General features: G+C 43.1%; 1 protein-coding gene across 1 annotated transcript in view; it reads right to left on the minus strand.

Annotated features, from left to right (window-relative positions):
• Window positions 1-12,233: 12,233 nt before the first annotated feature.
• Window positions 12,234-20,325, minus strand: part of CFL2 (cofilin 2) — a 46,946-nt gene continuing 38,854 nt past the window's right edge. The window contains exons 3-4 of the mRNA XM_077262756.1: window positions 17,673-17,749; window positions 12,234-14,238 (exon numbers count right to left, since the gene is read on the minus strand). Coding sequence (XP_077118871.1) covers window positions 14,123-14,238; window positions 17,673-17,749 — 193 coding nt within the window. The 3' untranslated portion in view covers window positions 12,234-14,122. The remainder of the gene's footprint in view (window positions 14,239-17,672; window positions 17,750-20,325) is intronic.

Genomic DNA, 20,325 nt, shown 5'->3' on the forward strand with positions numbered 1-20,325 from the left:
TCCCTGTGCCTGCGGGTCTGAATGAGTCCATGACAATGGCTATCCAGATCGATAGGCGCCTGCGGGAGCGCAAACCTGTGCACCATTTGGCGGTGTCTACTGAGAAGACGCCAGAGAATATGCAATGTGATAGAATTCTGTCCAGAAGTGAACGGCAGAATTTTAGACGAAAAAATGGGTTGTGCTTCTATTGCGGTGATTCAACTCATGTTATATCAGCATGCTCTAAGCGTACTAAGAAGCTTGATAAGTCTGTTTCAATTGGCACTTTACAGTCTAAGTTTATTCTATCTGTGACCCTGATTTGTTCTTTATCATCTATTACCGCGGATGCCTATGTCGACTCTGGCGCCGCTTTGAGTCTTATGGATTGGTCCTTTGCCAAACGCTGTGGGTATGATTTGGAGCCTCTTGAAACTCCTATACCCCTGATGGGGATTGACTCCACCCCATTGGCTAGCAATAAACCACAATACTGGACACAAGTAACTATGCGGATTAATCCGGATCACCAGGAGATTATTCGCTTTCTTGTGCTGTATAACCTACATGATGTGTTGGTGCTTGGATTGCCATGGCTGCAATCTCATAACCCAGTCCTTGACTGGAAAGCTATGTCTGTGTTACGCTGGGGATGTAAGGGGACGCATGGGGACGTACCTGTGGTTTCCATTTTATCATCTATTCCCTCTGAGATTCCTGAATTCTTGACTGAATATCGTGACGTTTTTGAAGAACCTAAGCTTGGTTCATTACCTCCGCACCGGGAGTGCGATTGTGCCATAGATTTGATTCCGGGTAGTAAATACCCTAAGGGTCGTTTATTTAATCTGTCTGTGCCTGAACATGCTGCTATGCGAGAATATATAAAGGAGTCCTTGGAAAAGGGACATATTCGTCCTTCGTCATCTCCCTTAGGAGCCGGTTTTTTCTTTGTGGCTAAGAAAGATGGCTCTTTGAGGCCGTGCATTGATTATCGGCTTTTGAATAAAATCACGGTTAAATATCAATATCCGTTGCCACTGCTGACTGATTTGTTTGCTCGCATAAAGGGGGCCAAGTGGTTCTCTAAGATAGATCTTTGTGGGGCGTATAATTTGGTGCGAATTAAGCAGGGGGATGAGTGGAAAACCGCATTTAATACGCCCGAGGGCCACTTTGAGTATTTGGTGATGCCTTTTGGTCTTTCAAATGCCCCTTCAGTCTTTCAGTCCTTTATGCATGACATTTTCCGTGATTATTTGGATAAATTTATGATTGTGTATCTGGATGATATTTTGATTTTTTCGGATGACTGGGACTCTCATGTCCAGCAGGTCAGGAGGGTTTTTCAGGTTTTGCGGTCTAATTCCTTGTGTGTGAAGGGTTCTAAGTGCGTTTTTGGGGTTCAAAAGATTTCCTTTTTGGGATATATTTTTTCCCCCTCTTCCATCGAGATGGATCCTGTCAAGGTTCAGGCTATTTGTGATTGGACGCAACCCTCTTCTCTTAAGAGTCTTCAGAAATTTTTGGGCTTTGCTAACTTTTATCGTCGATTTATTGCTGGTTTTTCTGATGTTGTTAAACCATTGACTGATTTGACTAAGAAGGGTGCTGATGTTGCTGATTGGTCCCCTGCTGCTGTGGAGGCCTTTCGGGAGCTTAAGCGCCGCTTTTCTTCCACCCCTGTGTTGCGTCAGCCTGATGTTGCTCTTCCTTTTCAGGTTGAGGTCGACGCTTCTGAAATCGGAGCTGGGGCGGTTTTGTCGCAGAGAAGTTCCGATTGCTCCGTGATGAGACCTTGTGCTTTTTTCTCGCGTAAATTTTCGCCCGCCGAGCGGAATTATGATGTTGGGAATCGGGAGCTTTTGGCCATGAAGTGGGCTTTTGAGGAGTGGCGTCATTGGCTTGAGGGGGCTAGACATCAGGTGGTGGTATTGACTGACCACAAAAATCTAATTTATCTTGAGTCCGCCAGATGCCTGAATCCTAGACAGGCGCGCTGGTCGTTGTTTTTCTCTCGGTTTAATTTTGTGGTGTCCTACCTGCCGGGTTCTAAGAATGTTAAGGCGGATGCCCTTTCTAGGAGTTTTGAGCCTGACTCCCCTGGTAATTCTGAACCTACAGGTATCCTTAAGGATGGAGTGATATTGTCTGCCGTTTCTCCAGACCTGCGGCGGGCCTTGCAGGAGTTTCAGGCGGATAGACCTGATCGTTGCCCACCTGGTAGACTGTTTGTTCCTGATGATTGGACCAGTAAAGTCATTTCTGAGGTTCATTCTTCTGCGTTGGCAGGTCATCCTGGAATCTTTGGTACCAGGGATTTGGTGGCAAGGTCCTTCTGGTGGCCTTCCCTGTCTCGAGATGTGCGAGGCTTCGTGCAGTCTTGTGACGTTTGTGCTCGGGCCAAGCCTTGTTGTTCTCGGGCTAGTGGATTGTTGTTGCCCTTGCCTATCCCGAAGAGGCCCTGGACGCACATCTCGATGGATTTTATTTCGGATCTTCCTGTTTCTCAGAAGATGTCTGTCATCTGGGTGGTGTGTGATCGTTTCTCTAAGATGGTCCATTTGGTTCCCCTGCCTAAGTTGCCTTCTTCTTCCGAGTTGGTTCCTCTGTTTTTTCAAAATGTGGTCCGTTTGCATGGTATTCCGGAGAATATCGTTTCTGACAGAGGTACCCAATTCGTGTCTAGATTTTGGCGAGCATTCTGTGCTAGGATGGGCATAGATTTGTCTTTCTCGTCTGCTTTCCATCCTCAGACTAATGGCCAGACCGAGCGGACGAATCAGACCTTGGAGACATATTTGAGGTGTTTTGTGTCTGCAGATCAGGATGATTGGGTTGCTTTTTTGCCTTTAGCGGAGTTTGCCCTCAATAATCGGGCCAGTTCTGCCACCTTGGTGTCTCCCTTTTTCTGTAATTCGGGGTTTCATCCTCGATTTTCTTCTGGTCAGGTGGAATCTTCGGATTGTCCTGGAGTGGATGCTGTGGTGGAGAGGTTGCATCAGATTTGGGGGCAGGTAGTGGACAATTTGAAGTTGTCCCAGGAGAAGACTCAGCTTTTTGCCAACCGCCGGCGTCGGGTTGGTCCTCGGCTTTGTGTTGGGGACTTGGTGTGGTTGTCTTCTCGTTTTGTCCCTATGAGGGTTTCTTCTCCCAAGTTTAAGCCTCGGTTCATCGGCCCGTACAAGATATTGGAGATTCTTAACCCTGTGTCCTTCCGTTTGGACCTCCCTGCATCTTTTTCTATTCATAATGTTTTTCATCGGTCATTATTGCGCAGGTATGAGGTACCGGTTGTGCCTTCCGTTGAGCCTCCTGCTCTGGTGTTGGTTGAGGGCGAGTTGGAGTACGTTGTGGAAAAAATCTTGGACTCCCGTGTTTCCAGACGGAAACTCCAGTATCTGGTCAAATGGAAGGGATACGGTCAGGAGGATAATTCTTGGGTGACTGCCTCTGATGTTCATGCCTCCGATTTGGTCCGTGCCTTTCATAGGGCTCATCCTGATCGCCCTGGTGGTTCTGGTGAGGGTTCGGTGCCCCCTCCTTGAGGGGGGGGTACTGTTGTGAAATTGGATTTTGGGCTCCCCCGGTGGCCACTGGTGGAATTGAACTGGTGTGCATCATCCTCTCTGTTCACCTGTTTCCATCAGGATGTGGGAGTCGCTATTTAGCCTTGCTCCTCTGTCACTTCCATGCCGGTCAACATTGTAATCAGAAGCCTTTCTGTGCATGTTCCTGCTGCTAGACAACTCCCAGCTAAGTTGGACTTAGTCCTTGTTTGTTTTTGCATTTTTGTTCCAGTTCACAGCTGTAGTTTCGTTTCTGTGTCTGGAAAGCTCTTGTGATCTGAAATTGCCACTCTGATGTTATGAGTTAATACTAGAGTCTTAAAGTAATTTCAGGATGGTATTTTGATAGGGTTTTCAGCTGACCATGAAAGTGCCCTTTCTGTCTTCCTGCTATCTAGTAAGCGGACCTCAATTTTGCTAAACCTATTTTCATACTACGTTTGTCATTTCATCTAAAATCACCGCCAATATTTGTGGGGGCCTCTGTCTGCCTTTCGGGGAAATTTCTCTAGAGGTGAGCCAGGACTATATTTCCCTCTGCCAGGATTAGTTAGTCCTCCGGCCGGCGCTGGGCGTCTAGGGATAAAACGCAGGCTACGCTACCCGGCTACTGTTAGTTGTGCGGCAGGTTTAGTTCATGGTCAGTTTAGTTTCCATCCTTCCAAGAGCTAGTTCGTATGTTTGCTGGGCTATGTTCTCTTGCCATTGAGAACCATAACACTGTGCCTTTGGGAGTCGTGGTAGCGACGGCGACATTGATAATTATTGTTCCTGCCTGAGCAGGAGTAGTTAAATCGCCTCGCTGCAGCGTGCCCAATAGCCAGTACATAGCAGGTAGCCTTTCTGGCGACTAATTATTCTAGGTGCAGTACCTAATCTGACCTGAGGGTAAGGGGGGCACCAGAGAGCTGCAGGTTTCAAGTGGAACTGTAAGCGGGATATACATAAATCCCTGCAGTTCGTGGTATATTGAAGAGCAGTGGGATACCTAAAAAAAGCCCCTGCTGTAAACCAAGAGGTCAATAGCCTTGTGTGTGTTTTTCATCACATTGTAGCAGTGGAGGGATAACTAAGATAAGCCCCCTGCACATGTGATAGCTGTCTGTTAGCCTAAAGTCACCCCGATCTGCGACGTAGGGGTGACGGTCACGGTGTGATTCGTGACATATTGGCGGCAGAGGTGAGGAATCGTGACAAATTGGATCATCAAACATTAATGCCATAGCGGCCAAGAAATCATCCAAGTTATTTAACTGTGGGTCACGAGACTCAATCATCGGATTCTCCCAGGCGAACGCTCGTGAGGTCAGCCGCATTATTACACACAATACTTTGGATCTATCAGTAGGAAAACGGTCAGCATGTACATCAAAATATAACATACATTGATTCACAAAGCCACGAAATTTGTCGCGATCACCATTAAATCTGAATGGGGCAACTTAGGTGGGCTAGCTGGTGGCAATTGCCCAGAGGGTAAAGTCACTTGTCTGTTGTGAATTCTGCTCTTGGGCTCCCTCCGGTGGTTATAAGTGGTAGTGCTGCTGTCTGTCTTTCACAGCAGGCATCAGGTGTGTCCACTTTGGACTGGGCTATTTAGTCTGGCTTCACCCTTTAGTCAGTGCCAGTTGTCCATTGTTCCTGGAGGATTCACATCCTTTCCTGGTCTCTCCTGCTTGCTGTTCATTTCATCAAAGATAAGTTCTGGCTTTGCTTTTGCAGTCCACATGCTGTGGGCTTAATAGTTCAGTTCATTTCTACGTTTGTTTTTTTCCAGCTTGGTCTGTGCAAGGATTTGTTCAGTCATGCTGGTATCTCTGGAGATGCAGATATACCCTCCATATCCTTAGTTGGATGTGGAGATTTTGTACTTTCTGTGGTGGATATTTTCTAGTGTTTTTAATACTGACTGCATAGCACTCTGTTCTATCCTTTCTATCTAGCTAGTACGGCCTCCTTTGCTAAATCCTGATTTCAGTCTGCATATGTTATTTCCCTCCAATATTTGTGGGGGGGCTGTCTATCCTTTGGGGATTTTCTCTGAGGCAAGATAGTTTTCCCTTTTCTGTCTCTAGGGGTATTTAGACCTCCGGCTGTGACGAGGTGTCTAGGGAGTGTTAGGAGCATACCACGGCTGCTTCTAGTTGCGGTGTTAAGTTCAGGGTTTGCGGTCAGTACAGGTACCACCTTCTCCAGAGTGTTCCTCATGCTGCTCCTAGGCCACCAGTTCATAACAGTACAACTGGCCATTAATGAGTTAATCGCATCTCAGAAGAAGGAAAAAAAAGTGCTGAGCCATTTTTTTTTCTGTAGTCTGTTGTGTTTTTTTTTTCCTCTTTACCTCTGGGTGGCTCAGGATTTTGGTGCTGGCATGGATATTCAGGGATTGGTTTCTCGTGTGGATCAACTTGCTGCTAGAGTACAGGGTATTTCTGATTATATCGTTCAGACTCCGGTTTTGGAGCCTACAATTCCAACTCCTGATTTGTTTTTTGGGGATAGTTCCAAATTTTTGAGCTTTAAAAATAACTGTAAACTGTTTTTTGTTCTGAAACCCCGTTCCTCTAGTGATTCCACCCAGCAAGTTAAAATTGTCATTTCTCTGCTGCGTGGCGACCCTCAGGATTGGGCATTCTCCCTGGAATCTGGGAATCCGGCTTTGCTTAATGTAGACACCTTTTTTCAGGCGCTAGGGTTATTGTATGAGGAACCTAATTTAGTGGATCATGCTGAGAAGACCTTGTTGGCCCTGAGTCAGGGTCAAGAAGCGGCAGAATCATATTGCCAGAAATTTAGAAAATGGTCTGTGCTTACTAAATGGAATGAGGATGCCTTGGTGGCAATTTTCAGAAAGGGTCTTTCTGAATCCGTTAAAGATGTTATGGTGGGGTTTCCCACGCCTGCTGGTTTGAGTGCGTCTATGTCTCTGGCCATTCAGATTGATCGGCGCTTGCGTGAGCGCAGAGTTGTGCGCACTGTGGCGTTGTCTCCCGAGCGGAGTCCTGAGCCTATGCAGTGTGATAGGATTGTGTCTAGAGCTGAACGACAACTATTCAGACGTCAGAATAGGTTGTGTTTTTACTGCGGCGATTCTGCTCACGTTATTTCTGATTGCCCTAAGCGTGCAAAGAGAATCGCTGGTTCCGTTACCATCAGTACTGTACAACCTAAATTTCTGTTATCTGTGACCCTGATCTGCTCATTATCGTCATTTTCTGTCATGGCATTTGTGGATTCAGGCGCCGCTTTGAACTTAATGGACTTAGAATTTGCCAGACGTTGTGGTTTCCCCTTGCAGCCTTTGCAGAACCCTATTCCTTTGAGGGGAATTGATGCTACACCGTTGGCTAAAAATAAACCTCAGTTTTGGACACAGCTGACCATGTGCATGGCGCCAGCCCATCAGGAAGATTGTCGTTTTCTGGTGTTGCATAATTTGCATGATGCTATTGTGCTGGGTTTCCCATGGTTACGGGTGCATAATCCGGTATTAGATTGGAAATCTATGTCTGTGACTAGTTGGGGGTGTCAGGGGGTTCATGATGACGTTCCTTTGATGTCAATTTCCTCTTCCCCCTCTTCTGAAATTCCTGAGTTATTGTCAGATTTCCAGGATGTATTCGATGAGCCCAAGTCCAGTTCCCTTCCATCGCATAGGGACTGTGATTGTGCTATTGACTTGACTCCAGGCTGAAAGTTCCCTAAGGGTCGACTTTTCAACCTGTCTGTGCCAGAACATGCCGCTATGCGGAGTTATGTTAAGGAGTCTTTGGAGAAGGGGCATATTCGGCCATCTTCTTCACCCTTGGGAGCGGGTTTTTTTTTCGTTGCCAAGAAGGATGGTTCCTTGAGACCCTGTATTGATTATCGCCTCTTGAATAAGATTACGGTCAAATTCCAATACCCTTTGCCTCTGCTCTCTGATTTGTTTGCTAGGATTAAGGGGGCTAGTTGGTTTACTAAGATTGACCTTCGAGGGGCATATAATCTTGTTCGTATTAAGTAGGGTGACGAATGGAAAACTGCATTTAATACGCCCGAAGGCCATTTTGAATACCTTGTGATGCCATTCGGGCTTTCTAATGCTCCATCTGTGTTTCAATCATTCATGCATGATATCTTTCGGAATTATCTTGATAAATTCATGATTGTATATTTAGATGATGTTTTGATTTTTTCCGATGATTGGGAGTCTCATGTGAAACAAGTCAGGATGGTATTTCAGATCCTTCGTGATAATGCTTTGTTTGTGAAAGGGTCTAAGTGCCTCTTTGGAGTACAGAACGTGTCTTTTTTGGGCTTTATTTTTTCTCCCTCATCTATAGAAATGGATCCGGTTAAGGTTCAGGCCATTCATGATTGGATCCAGCCCACCTCCGTGAAGAGCCTTCAGAAATTTTTGGGCTTTGCTAATTTTTATCGCCGATTCATTGCCAACTTCTCCAGTGTGGTTAAACCCCTGACCGATTTGACAAAGAAAGGCGCTGATGTGACGAATTGGTCCCCTGCGGCTGTTTCTGCCTTTCAGGAGCTTAAACGCCGATTTACTTCTGCCCCTGTGGTGCGTCAGCCAGATGTTTCTCTTCCATTTCAGGTTGAGGTTGACGCCTCTGAGATTGGGGCAGGAGCCGTTTTGTCTCAGAGGAATTCGGATGGTTCCTTGATGAAACCGTGTGCCTTCTTTTCTCGAAAGTTTTCGCCTGCGGAACGCAATTATGATGTCGGCAATCGTGAGTTGTTGGCTATGAAGTGGGCATTTGAGGAGTGGCGACATTGGCTTGAGAGGGCCAAGCACCGTATTGTGGTCTTGACCGATCATAAGAATCTGATTTACCTCGAGTCTGCCAAACGGCTGAATCCTAGACAGGGCCGATGGTCCCTGTTTTTCTCCCGTTTTGATTTTGTGGTCTCGTATCTTCCGGGTTCTAAGAATGTTAAGGCTGATGCCCTTTCTAGGAGCTTTTTGCCCAATTCTCCTGGGGTCCTTGAGCCGGTCGGTATTCTGAAGGAAGGGGTGATTCTTTCTGCCATCTCCCCTGATTTACGACGGGTTCTTCAGGAATTTCAGGCTGATAAACCTGACCGCTGTCCAGTGGGGAAACTGTTTGTTTGACAGATGGACTAGTAAAGTGATTTCTGAGATTCATTGTTCGGTGTTGGCGGGCCTTCCTGGGATTTTTGGTACCAGAGAATTGGTTGGTAGGTCCTTTTGGTGGCCTTCTTTGTCACGGGATGTGCGTTCCTTTGTGCAGTCCTGTGGGACTTGTGCGCGGGCCAAACCTTGCTGCTCCCACGCCAGTGGGTTGCTTTTGCCTTTGCCGATCCCTGAGAGGCCTTGGACGCATATTTCTATGGATTTTATTTCAGATCTTCCGGTTTCCCAGAGGATGTCGGTTATCTGGGTGGTTTGTGACCGGTTTTCTAAGATGGTTCATTTGGTACCTTTGCCTAAATTGCCTTCCTCTTCTGAGTTGGTTCCGTTGTTTTTTCAGCATGTGGTTCGTTTGTATGGCATTCCGGAGAATATTGTATCCGATAGAGGTTCCCAGTTTGTTTCTAGGTTTTGGCAGGCCTTTTGTGCTAAGCTGGGCATTGATTTGTCTTTTTCGTCCGCATTTCATCCTCAGACAAATGGCCAAACCGAGCGAACTAATCAGACTTTGGAAACTTATTTGAGGTTCTTTGTGTCTGCTGATCAGGATGATTGGGTGGCTTTCTTGCCATTGGCCGAGTTTGCCCTTAATAATCGGGCTAGTTCTGCCACTTTGGTTTCACCCTTCTTTTGTAATTCTGGTTTTCATCCCCGTTTTTCTTCAGGGCAGGCGGAGCCTTCTGATTGTCCCGGGGTGGACTCTGTGGTTGACAGGTTGCAGCAAATTTGGGCTCATGTGGACAATTTGGTGTTGCCTCGGGAGGAGGATCAGCGTTTTGCTAACCGTCGTCGGTGTGTTGGTTCCCGGCTTCAGGTTGGAGATCTGGTCTGGTTGTCCTCCCGACATGTTCCTATGAAGGTTTCTTCCCCTAAGTTCAAGCCTCGGTTTATTGGTCCTTATAGGATTTCTGAGATTATCAATCCTGTGTCTTTTCGTTTGGCCCTTCCAGCTTCTTTTCCCATCCATAATGTTTTTCATAGATCTTTGTTGCGGAAATATGTGGTGCCCGTGGTTCCCTTGGTTGATCCTCCTGCCCCGGTGTTGATTGATGGAGAGTTGGAGTATGTGGTGGAGAAGATCTTGGATTCTCGTTTTTCAAGGCGGAGGCTTCAGTATCTTCTCAAGTGGAAGGGTTATGGCCAGGAGGATAATTCTTGGGTTGTTGCCTCCGATGTTCATGCTGACGATTTGGTTCGTGCCTTCCATTTGGCTCGTCCTGATCGGCCTGGGGGCTCTGTTGAGGGTTCGGTGACTCAAGGGGGGGGGTACTGTTGTGAATTCTGCTCTTGGGCTCCCTCTGGTGGTTATAAGTGGTAGCGCTGCTGTCTGTCTTTCACAGCAGTCATCAGGTGTGTCCACTTCGGACTGGGCTATTTAGTCTGGCTTCACCCTTTAGTCAGTGCCAGTTGTCCATTGTTCCTGGAGGATTCACATCCTTACCTGGTCTCTCCTGCTTGCTGTTCATTTCATCAAAGATAAGTTCTGGCTTTGCTTTTGCAGTCCACATGCTGTGGGCTTAATAGTTCAGTTCATTTCTACGTTTGGTTTTTTCCAGCTTGGTCTGTGCAAGGATTTGTTCAGTCATGCTGGTATCTCTGGAGATGCAGATATACCCTCCATATCCTTAGTTGGATGTGGAGATTTTGTACTTTCTGTGGTGGATATTTTCTAGTGTTTTTAATACTGACCGCATAGCCCTCTGTTCTATCCTTTCTATCTAGCTAGTACGGCCTCCTTTGCTAAATCCTGATTTCAGTCTGCTTATGTTATTTCCCTCTCCTCTCACAGTCAATATTTGTGGGGGGCTGTCTATCCTTTGGGGATTTTCTCTGAGGCAAGATAGTTTTCCCTTTTCTGTCTCTAGGGGTATTTAGACCTCCGGCTGTGACGAGGTGTCTAGGGAGTGTTAGGAACATCCCACGGCTGCTTCTAGTTGCGGTGTTAAGTTCAGGGTTTGCGGTCAGTGCAGGTACCACCTTCTCCAAAGTGTTCCTCATGCTGCTCCTAGGCCACCAGTTCATAACACTTGTCCAGCTACTTGTGTGCTTATGTCCTGAAAAGCCCGTCCATACTGGGACTCTATGCCAGCAAGTTTGTTTTCCTGGGCTACCATGCGGGTGCTTAAGTCCTGCAAAGTTTGTCCAAACACTTGTTGATTGTGTTCAATGCTTCCAAACTTCTTTTGCAGACCTTCCACATCTTTCTGCAGTGATCTAATTATGGAAAACACCTGCTCTAATCTGCTTTCTGCAACCATTGTTCCAGCAGTCTCCTCTTTTGTGGCTAGAGTATCCTGTACTAATTATAGGGGATAACTCAGGAGACTCTTTGCGTGGAACAAGACAACTACAGGACACAGTTTTATAAGTGGTAAAGTCTATATTATCACACGGTGATTCAAACAGGTGCAGAGAGAAACTCAAGTCCACAACACTTGGTGTAAATATTAAACGCAGCTTAGCAGTCTATAGGGAACTTCAGAGGAAAATGCAATCACGCAGAAAGTCTATGAAGCACAATTATTCTTGAGGATACTTGACACAAATAAGTCCTTGTTTTAGTCCAAACATAGATAGATATGCTTATAAGGCAGTTCAAGCAATGTCTTATCTCAACCAGGAAGGCCTGGATGATAATCTCAGGTTTAAGCAGAGCAGCAACAGCTTACATGTCCAGCAAATGCAGATGGAAGTAAACACGAGCAGCAGATGAAGGAGGATTACTGGAAACTGGTGTATGCAGCGGGAACTCAGAGCCGAGTAGTAGGATAACCACACAGGTTCACAGGAGCAGGTATATAGCCAGGGAGTCATCAGAGTCAGGAGCTGGATGCAAGGCAGAATACTCTAGCACAGACTGAAGGATGGGGTGGAGTTTTATAGCAGGAAGACACAGTGCACATGAGACCAAAGACGCCATCTTGGAAAAAGGCAGTAATGCACAAAAGGTAATAAAAATCTTCAGAGTCCTGACAGCCTCTCTCTCTGCCAAACCAGATCTCAACTTTGCACTGATGAGGGGCAGTACCTCGAAACACAGTGTCTGCAAATTAAAATCTGGTTTGGCTCTTATCCTAAGTCATGTGATAAGGCTCATTAAAGGGTCGACATTGACTGTTAGGATTGCTACTTCCAATAAGTGGCACTAGAGTTCTAGTCCTCTTCCTCTCTGAAGAGACAATTTGTGAATATATACACACATATTCAGTAGTCATATTGCTTCGTGTATTCTATATACCTTTATGAAAATGGCAAAAAAAAACACACCAAAACTGTTGGATATTCCATCTGCTAATAGATTTGTGTAGCTGCTTAACAAGAGAACCAAATGTCTGGGATATGATGTGTGGTTATCGATTGTTTTGCATCTCTTCCAGTGAAAGACTGATCTTTTGGGCGAGAGTTACTGTCAGTGGCCATCTATTATTTATCCATATCCATAGAGCTGACAACAGGACTGCTCAAACTTCTGCCACCCCTGATATGTCACCAGTACCTACAGGTATTAAAGTATAAACCTGTAACAAGGCTTCTGTGTAATAATCAAACATTTTTTTTATTGTTCTTTGGCACAATATTCCACAAAACATTGCTTTGGTTTAATGACCAATGTCTGCAATTGAAACTTTTATAAACCATTTTTGGCATTGCACCTAATAACACTGAATCCTAGAGGAAAATGCATGTTGTACAGAAGTATAAAGGCACACGTTTGGTCTAATACAGATACCAATAATACACTGTCTGGAAACCATATTTGGGAGTATTCAGTATGAAATCTATCATGTTACCACTGTGCATTGTTTTTACATGTGATACATTTATAGATCTATTGTGTATTGTTCGTTAACTACTGACTTGTTGCCTGGAACTGTATTAATACAAAAGTCAGTTATTTAACTGTTTTTATGGCTTTTTTTATCCCAGAAGTGCATTTGATAAATTCTTAAAGCAATATAGTTAAAATGTACTGTATATTAATGTTCAGTGTCAAACTAGTGAATGTCCCTTTAATCACCATTATAGGTCCAATGTATTTTGCTATACGCTATTTGTATCTTTGTAACAGCTGGAGTTCCATTTTTGTGATTCAGTGCTCTAAACTAGGTAACTGATTTGACTTTAAAGATTTATTCTCAACTTAAATTGGTAAAATTGCAAAGTGCTTGTAAAAAAACAAAATAACTTTGCATTTTATTTCTTATTAAAAATTCTCTCCATTCTCAAAAATGGAGTTTTTAGTTCTATAGCTTACCATTCTCTTCCTACGTTACCATCCACCTCTGCAGTCTCTATTGCAAAGAGTGCAGAGCTTGCAATTGCTGCTTTGAAGTTGTATAATTGCTTGGAGTCTGACCACTAGAACGTTCACTTATCAGGAAAATTGGGGTCCAAAAGTCTCATGTGTGAATGCAGCATTAGTGAGCATGTCCAACCACTGCTCTATGTACCTATGTATATGAGTAGTGGACCCACATGCTCACTACTGCTACTACAGGCCCTCTGTTCTCAAGATTAATGGGAGGTGCCAACAGCCACACCTTTAGCAATCATCCATTTTTCATCAATCCTGTGGATAGGTGATTTAGGGCTCATACTCCCTTGCGCGAAACTCGGATGAGTCTCGCGCGGCAATACCCGGCACTGCACCTGGCACAGAGGAGCGGAGCATGCGGCTGCATGTATTGCTATGCGGCCGCATGCTCCGATCTGAGTGCCTGCAGCAGCACTGGCTATTCACATGCGAGACTCATCCGAGTTTCGCGCAAGTGAGTATGAGCCCTAATATTGTATATAGGACAACCTCTTTGAGCTCTAAAGCTTTTCCTAAAGGTGGCTGGTGGTAGTTGGAATTTAATCTTTTAATCCAGAGACAAAAGTTAGACCTAAACATAATATGGTCTTTAAAAAAAACATAGCATTCATTTTAAGGAAGTGAAACCTATTTTGAAATCATGCATATTAGGGCTCATTCAGAGATCCGCGCAAATTGATCCGAGATCGGACCACAATTCACGGAGTACCCACAGTCAGAAAAGGAAAGCCACGGCCAGTCCAGCCAGGACTGATTAGAAGGACGTCTGAATGAGCCCTTAGGTTTACTTTACACTTGCATCTTACAGCTCACTTTAGGAAATAAAAAAGATGCCAAATTAATGTATAGTATTATCCTTTACCAGGATCAATTCTCAGGCTGTGTGATCAAACCTTTGTTTGTTTTTTGTAATGTAACCCATTGTATTTTTGTTAGTTCTTAACTTCATTTCTCAAGCACCAAAACGGTTTATTCAGTTCATAGAGGTAAAAAGAAATGGAAAAAAAAAATCAATAAATTAAAAAAAAAAAAAAAAAACTTCCTATGGTCATAACAGAAATTGCTACTTAAATACTGTAAGCTTCCAAAATACAGGAATTGCTTTCATTTTAATGGAACACCTTCCAATGAAGTAACCACATTTCCTCCTAGTTTATCTGCCAGGGTAGATCGGTCTTTAATGTCATCCATGCCATTCACTTGCCATTCATGCTTGATACCTAAAATAGAAAACACGTAGGAGATAAAAATGTGCACACTTCAAAAAATGTAGAAAACTTTTAACATTTTCTAGCGAAAACTGTGTTTAAAGAGGATATGTTACATCTCCTGATGTACCTTTTAGCAAATAATTTTACTTATAATGATAAAAATATAGAGCATTGTCTCTGCATTGTGCTGTCCTATGTTATTTCAAAATTGTATCAATAAATTGACCAAAATGTGTTACTGGTTGGGGATGTGGTATCCATGATGGCTCAATGTGTGCTGACTGAGCCTGACTGTGTGGGGACAGCACTTTCCAAGCAAGCGCTCCTTGTAAGTAAACGGACAGTAAACGGACAGACACCTCTGATAAATTTGCACTATTGTCAGTAACCCTGGCAATGAGCAGTAAACTATGGGCTTAAAAATCCCTCCACTCTTGAGACCGGACAGGATTTTTACGGTTAACTGAAATGTTGCTTGTTCTTACAATCACTTTGCAATTTACCAAGATGAGACAACCTTTCAAAAGGGAATCTGTCAGCAGATTTTTTTCTATTTAATCTGAGAGCAGCACAATATAGGGGCAGAGATTCTGATTCCAGGAGATGTGTCACTTGCTTTCAATACAATCAGTGTATTATCAGCAGTAGATTATCACTGCAGGACTACGTTTTGTGTGCCAGGCAGTCCAGCCAATCTTTGTAACCCTACCCCACTACTGATTGGCTACTCACTGACATTGTACACAGGAAGTTGCCAATCAGTGGTGTGGGCGGGGTTATACACTGCTCAGCATTCTGAGCACTGTTACATTTACAGCAAAGAAATAGGGATTGTATCAAAACTGCACCAAGCAGTCCAGCAAGCGATACATCGCTGGAATCAGGCTCTCTGCTCCTACATCATGCTACTCTTAAATTCCATAGCAAAATCCTGGGGAGAAATTCTCTTTACGTATAAGAAAATACAGCAACACTTATTATAAAATTAGGCTAGAATGTAAAGTTTGTCACGAAGAATGTTTCATATAGAGAAACTGTAACAAAAACTAGAGTCAGACCCTTTTTGCAATTTTTTACTTTAAGAAAGTGAAGGAGTTTAATTTTTAAAAAGTCGGCTGTTAGACTATGTACACGCTATGTGTTTTTGGTGCACTTTTACGTTGTTTATCTATGCGGAAATGGGCCAAAAACATTATGGAATCCTTATGCAAGCTAATACAATGTGAATCCTGAAGTGCTGTGCACATGATCAGTAGTTTTCCTAGAGTATTTGCAGTGCGTTTTTTCTGCAGCATGTCAATTATTTGTGCGGATTGTTAGCGTTTTTACTTATTGACTTCAGTTGAGTGAGTCAAATCCGCATCAAAAACGCAGGTATAAATATGTTTGTGGATTTGGTGAGTTCTTGTTTGCGTTTTTACAGGCTTCCTATGCTGTTTCCCACGCTGTCATCTATGTGGTGCTACTGACCGGCGGTAAGGTTACCGCCTGTAAGACCGTCAATCAGAGCGCTGCAGGGTCACGTTGTCAGATGTCAGCGTGACCCTGCAGAGATATTGTGACCCATGGTAAAAAGCTTACCTCATGTCAGCAGGCGTGGGCTGATGAGAGACTACTCCTCCTATCAGGCTACTTCTGCTATCACTGATAACAGTGATAGCAGGAGCCGCTGATGGGAGAAGTAGTCTCTCGGCAGCTGGCAACTATGCTCAAAATTTAAAAAATAAAAAAAGTGAAATAAATATATGTTCAAATAAAAATAAGAAACATGTTATACTCACCTAATACCAAATCCCCGATGCTTTTGTTTCCTATAAAAAAACAAAATTAATAAACCACCATTTACTATCCTGCCGCCTTAGTCCACGTAATCCAGAGTGTCACACTGCTATCACATGCGTAGAACAGTCACATCAGGATACACTGAAAGAGCATCACCACTCCCGCAGTGTATAGCGCTGAGCTGCCGTGAGTGAGGTCACACGAGTTCATCAGCTGATGAGCTCCAGTGATCTCACAGCACCACTGCAACGTGAGAACTTGCTCACGCAGTGGTGGTTCCTTAATGGAGATCACTGGACCTGGTGAACTCTCTCACTGCAGCTCAGTGTTATACACTGCGGGAGCTATTACCGCCTGTATCAGTGTGTAGCTGGCTGTTTTTGGATCATCAGAATCATCGTGGGACTTTATGGATTATCTTCTCTGCGGACAGGTGAGGAATATTGTGGTTTATTATTTTATTTTTGTTACAGGAGACGTTAGCTTCAGTGGATTAGGCATTTGGTGAGCATGGTTTAATTTAGATTCAATAAATGAGTCTGTCATTATTTCAAATAAAGGACTTTATTCTGCTTGTGTATTTTTTATAATATCACTATGAGATTAATGGGGGCATGTTATACGATGCCTCTCTATTACTAATATGTGGGCTTAATAATAATAATAATAATAATAATAATATTTCTATAACACCGACATATTCCTCTGCACTTTACATTTTCGAGGGGACTTGTACAGACAATAAAATACATTACAGCTTAACAATAATCACATTAATCCACAGATTCCAAGAGGAATGAGGTCCCTGCTCGGAAGCTTACAATCTATGAGGAAATTTGGGGAGATACGAAAGGTGGATGGTAACTATTGCTTTCATTGTTCTGACCAGCCATAATGTAAGAAATTGGGTGTTCATGTAATGCTGTATGAACCGGTTATCAGCCAGAATATGTAAAAGTACAGACACAGAGAGATATTAAATGCATAAAGCGTGTGAGAACATGATACAAAGAACCTGTGGAATCTATGGGGTATTGTCAAAAGGAAGATGAGAGACACCAGACCCAACAATGCAAATGAGCTAAAGACTGCTATCAAAAGCAACCTGGGCTTCCATAACACCTCAGCAGTGCTACAGGCTGATCACCTCCATGCCATACCGCATTGATGCAGTAATTGATGCCAAAGGAGCCCCGACCAAGTGTTGAGTGAATTTGCTGAATATACATTTCAGTACGCCAACAATTCGAATTTTAAAATAATTTTTTTAAGCTGGTGTTATAAAGTATTCTAATTTAATGAGATAATGACTTTTGGGTTTTCATTGGCTATATAAGCTATTATCATCAACATTAACAGAAATAAACACTTGAAATAGATCGCTCTGTTTGTAATGACTCTGCATAATATTTGAGTTTCACTTTTTGTATTGAAGAACTGAAATAAATTAACTTTTTTATGATATTCTAATTTTGTGAGATGCATCTGTAATTCACTGCTGTTTAACCACTTAAATGCCAATATCAGTGACATTTAAGTTGTATAATTTTGGTGTGGCATTAATTTGGAGCTCTTTTTCCACTTGCAATGTGATTGCCTACTTTAAGTACTATGTTGTTGCTAAATTAACACCCATATATAGGAAATACTATAATTCATACCTGTGAATTTCTTCTTAATTGCATCTTTTGAACTGGCATATATCATCTTGCTTTTTAGAGGTGCATTGTCAGGTGCCCTAGGAAACAATATAAAAAGATAAATCCTTGACTTTATTACATAGAAACACTAGGTTGGGCAACACATTTATTCAAATACTTGTTTTCTTACATAAAACATATGGCTTTATGCTGGCATTCTAAGAGATACTTTCATGTTAATGGGACTTCTAAGTTAACAGAGCAATACTGAAACCCATAAGGAGCTGGCAGTAAAATATACCACATGCTGCAGGGCTTTATAACTTTTTGGCGTTATTTCATGAGTTACCATTTATTCATGCAGCTGTCGAGTGAGCTCTCAAAATTGGTTCCAGTCCAACACTAGCTCGCAAAATTCTGTATATTGTGTCAAACTAATTATTGGATTTAAAGGGAATCTGTTACACTGAACAGTGTGGAATAGATTGCTATATAGGTTTTAGAGGAAAGATTCAGTAAAAGGCAAAATTCATAAGTCCCTATATCAAATCACAAGAACGTACCATGATGCACGTGCTGCCTGTGGGTCTCCTGTCCATACTTGGATTGTGACATTCCGAAATCTGAATTTGATCTAAAAGATATTTTATTCATTGAAATCCCTGCTCATTCCAGGCTTAAAAGCCAAAGGATGGGGGATTCTTATCAGTGATTGACAGCTATCTATATGCATTCTTATATAAGGGAGGCTGTCAATCACTGAATAGGACCACCTCCTTGACTCCTAAGCCCAGAATGGCCAGTGATCCTGCTGAAAAAAAATGTTATACTGAAACTTTTGACACAAACCTATATATCTGCTCCACATCTCCTGCTTTATAACAAGCAGCTCATAGATTGCCCTACATTTCAACACTAAGTGAGGAAAAGCTGGAAAAACAATTGTGCAATAGGGTCTTATCCGGTGTACAAGTGGGATCAAGGTGCTGGGAACTGCTCACCTGATGGAGTTGTGAGAAACACAGCAACTCAAACAGCTGGAAAATATCGGCTGCTGCAGATGCAAATGCATCACAGGAGAAGAAACAATGGAGAGATGGGGGTCACTGCGCTGCCTAAGATACCAGTGGGTGAAACCAGGAGACCAAGGATATTTATGTGCGGTTTACTGCAAACGCATATTAAAGTTAACAAACTTTTTCATCATGACAAACCTCATCAGGTGGTTTGTTCTTGGTCTCCTGGTTTCATCTACTAGTATCAGTGGCAGCGCAGTGAACCCCATCTCTCCATTTTTTCTTCTTACATTTCCAAGCTGACAGATTCCCTTTAACAACTCTACTTGGGGTGGTGATTACCAGGGCAGCGCTCTACAATCTTGATAATAGAGGAGGTTCCTGAGAATGGAACTTTATACTCTAAACTTTACACATTCTGATAGGACATCTGGTATTTAGTTATCCATTTACTATATGTTTTCCTTGCCCAATTTCAGCCTTTCTAGGACCGGCTGTACTCTAGCTGGCCTGCAAAACTGGGGAACCTCCACTGTGTAAGCCCGTATTATTACTAAATCACATATACTAAAAGTTTACAAATTTTCTTGTAATTACTAACATAAATAAACAATTATCCCACATAGAACAATATGATATCTTACCAAAGTGCATATTTACTATTTTAGCTAAAAGTATTCTCAACCTTTTTTATGTAACTATGGTTCATATTATGCTACATATAATCTAACTTTCACTTGTAAAGCGCCATGGAATAAATAGCTCTAAAATAATAAATAATAATAATTGATGATATACTATATGTTGAAATTCAGTTACCAAGCATAGATCTTGTAGAGTGAAGGACTATGCTCGTCAGCTGTTTCATACTTCCATAACCAGGGCAGTATGCAATAGTGACAACCGGCATCATTGCGGTAAACTATGTTTTACTCTGTAATGCTGTAGCATTTCATTGAAGAAAAGTTTGAGACATAAGGGAAAATGTCTGTAATGTCCACACGGTGCAAGGAATTTAAGAGAGTAAGCTTTAACTGTAGTTTATTCATCTCCTCTTTTCCTCCAGTACACAGCATAACATTAGCATAACATTTTCTCCTCAGGCTAGAACTCAAACTGAAAATAAACTCCCGCCCTCACTTTCTAAGAGACAGATCTAATCATTATACATTACATCATCCCTATATATATATATATATATATATATATATATATATATATATATATTGTGAGGCAGTGACCCCTGGTACAGCTAGGGGGCGCTGTATGTGCTCTGCAGAATGTTCATGGAAGCATAGTGAGGCCATGAGGGCGTACTACAGACACAGGTGTGGCTGTAATTAGAATAGTGAAGCAGTGACTGATTAAAAAGCCCTGTAGTAGTGGGGGAGGTGTGTCAGTGTGTTATTGGAAGCAGACAGGGCAGTTGTCTGCAGAGCTCTCTCTGTGTGGAGCAGCACAGAGGCTAAAGAAACCAGAGAGACTGACACCCTGCGTCTTGGGCTGTCTTACATGTACCCGGCTGCACTCCAGAGGATAAAGAGTGCAGTGCGCTGAGTGAGTACAGAGACTTGTTACCGACGTGCGGTCACCCAGGAAAACTGGACAGAGGGAAGTTCGGCCTGTGTATTGACTGCGTCATATAGCCATGCATTATT

This window comes from Ranitomeya variabilis, chromosome 1 (genome assembly GCF_051348905.1).
Source record: "Ranitomeya variabilis isolate aRanVar5 chromosome 1, aRanVar5.hap1, whole genome shotgun sequence".
NCBI classification, from domain to species: domain Eukaryota; kingdom Metazoa; phylum Chordata; class Amphibia; order Anura; family Dendrobatidae; genus Ranitomeya; species Ranitomeya variabilis.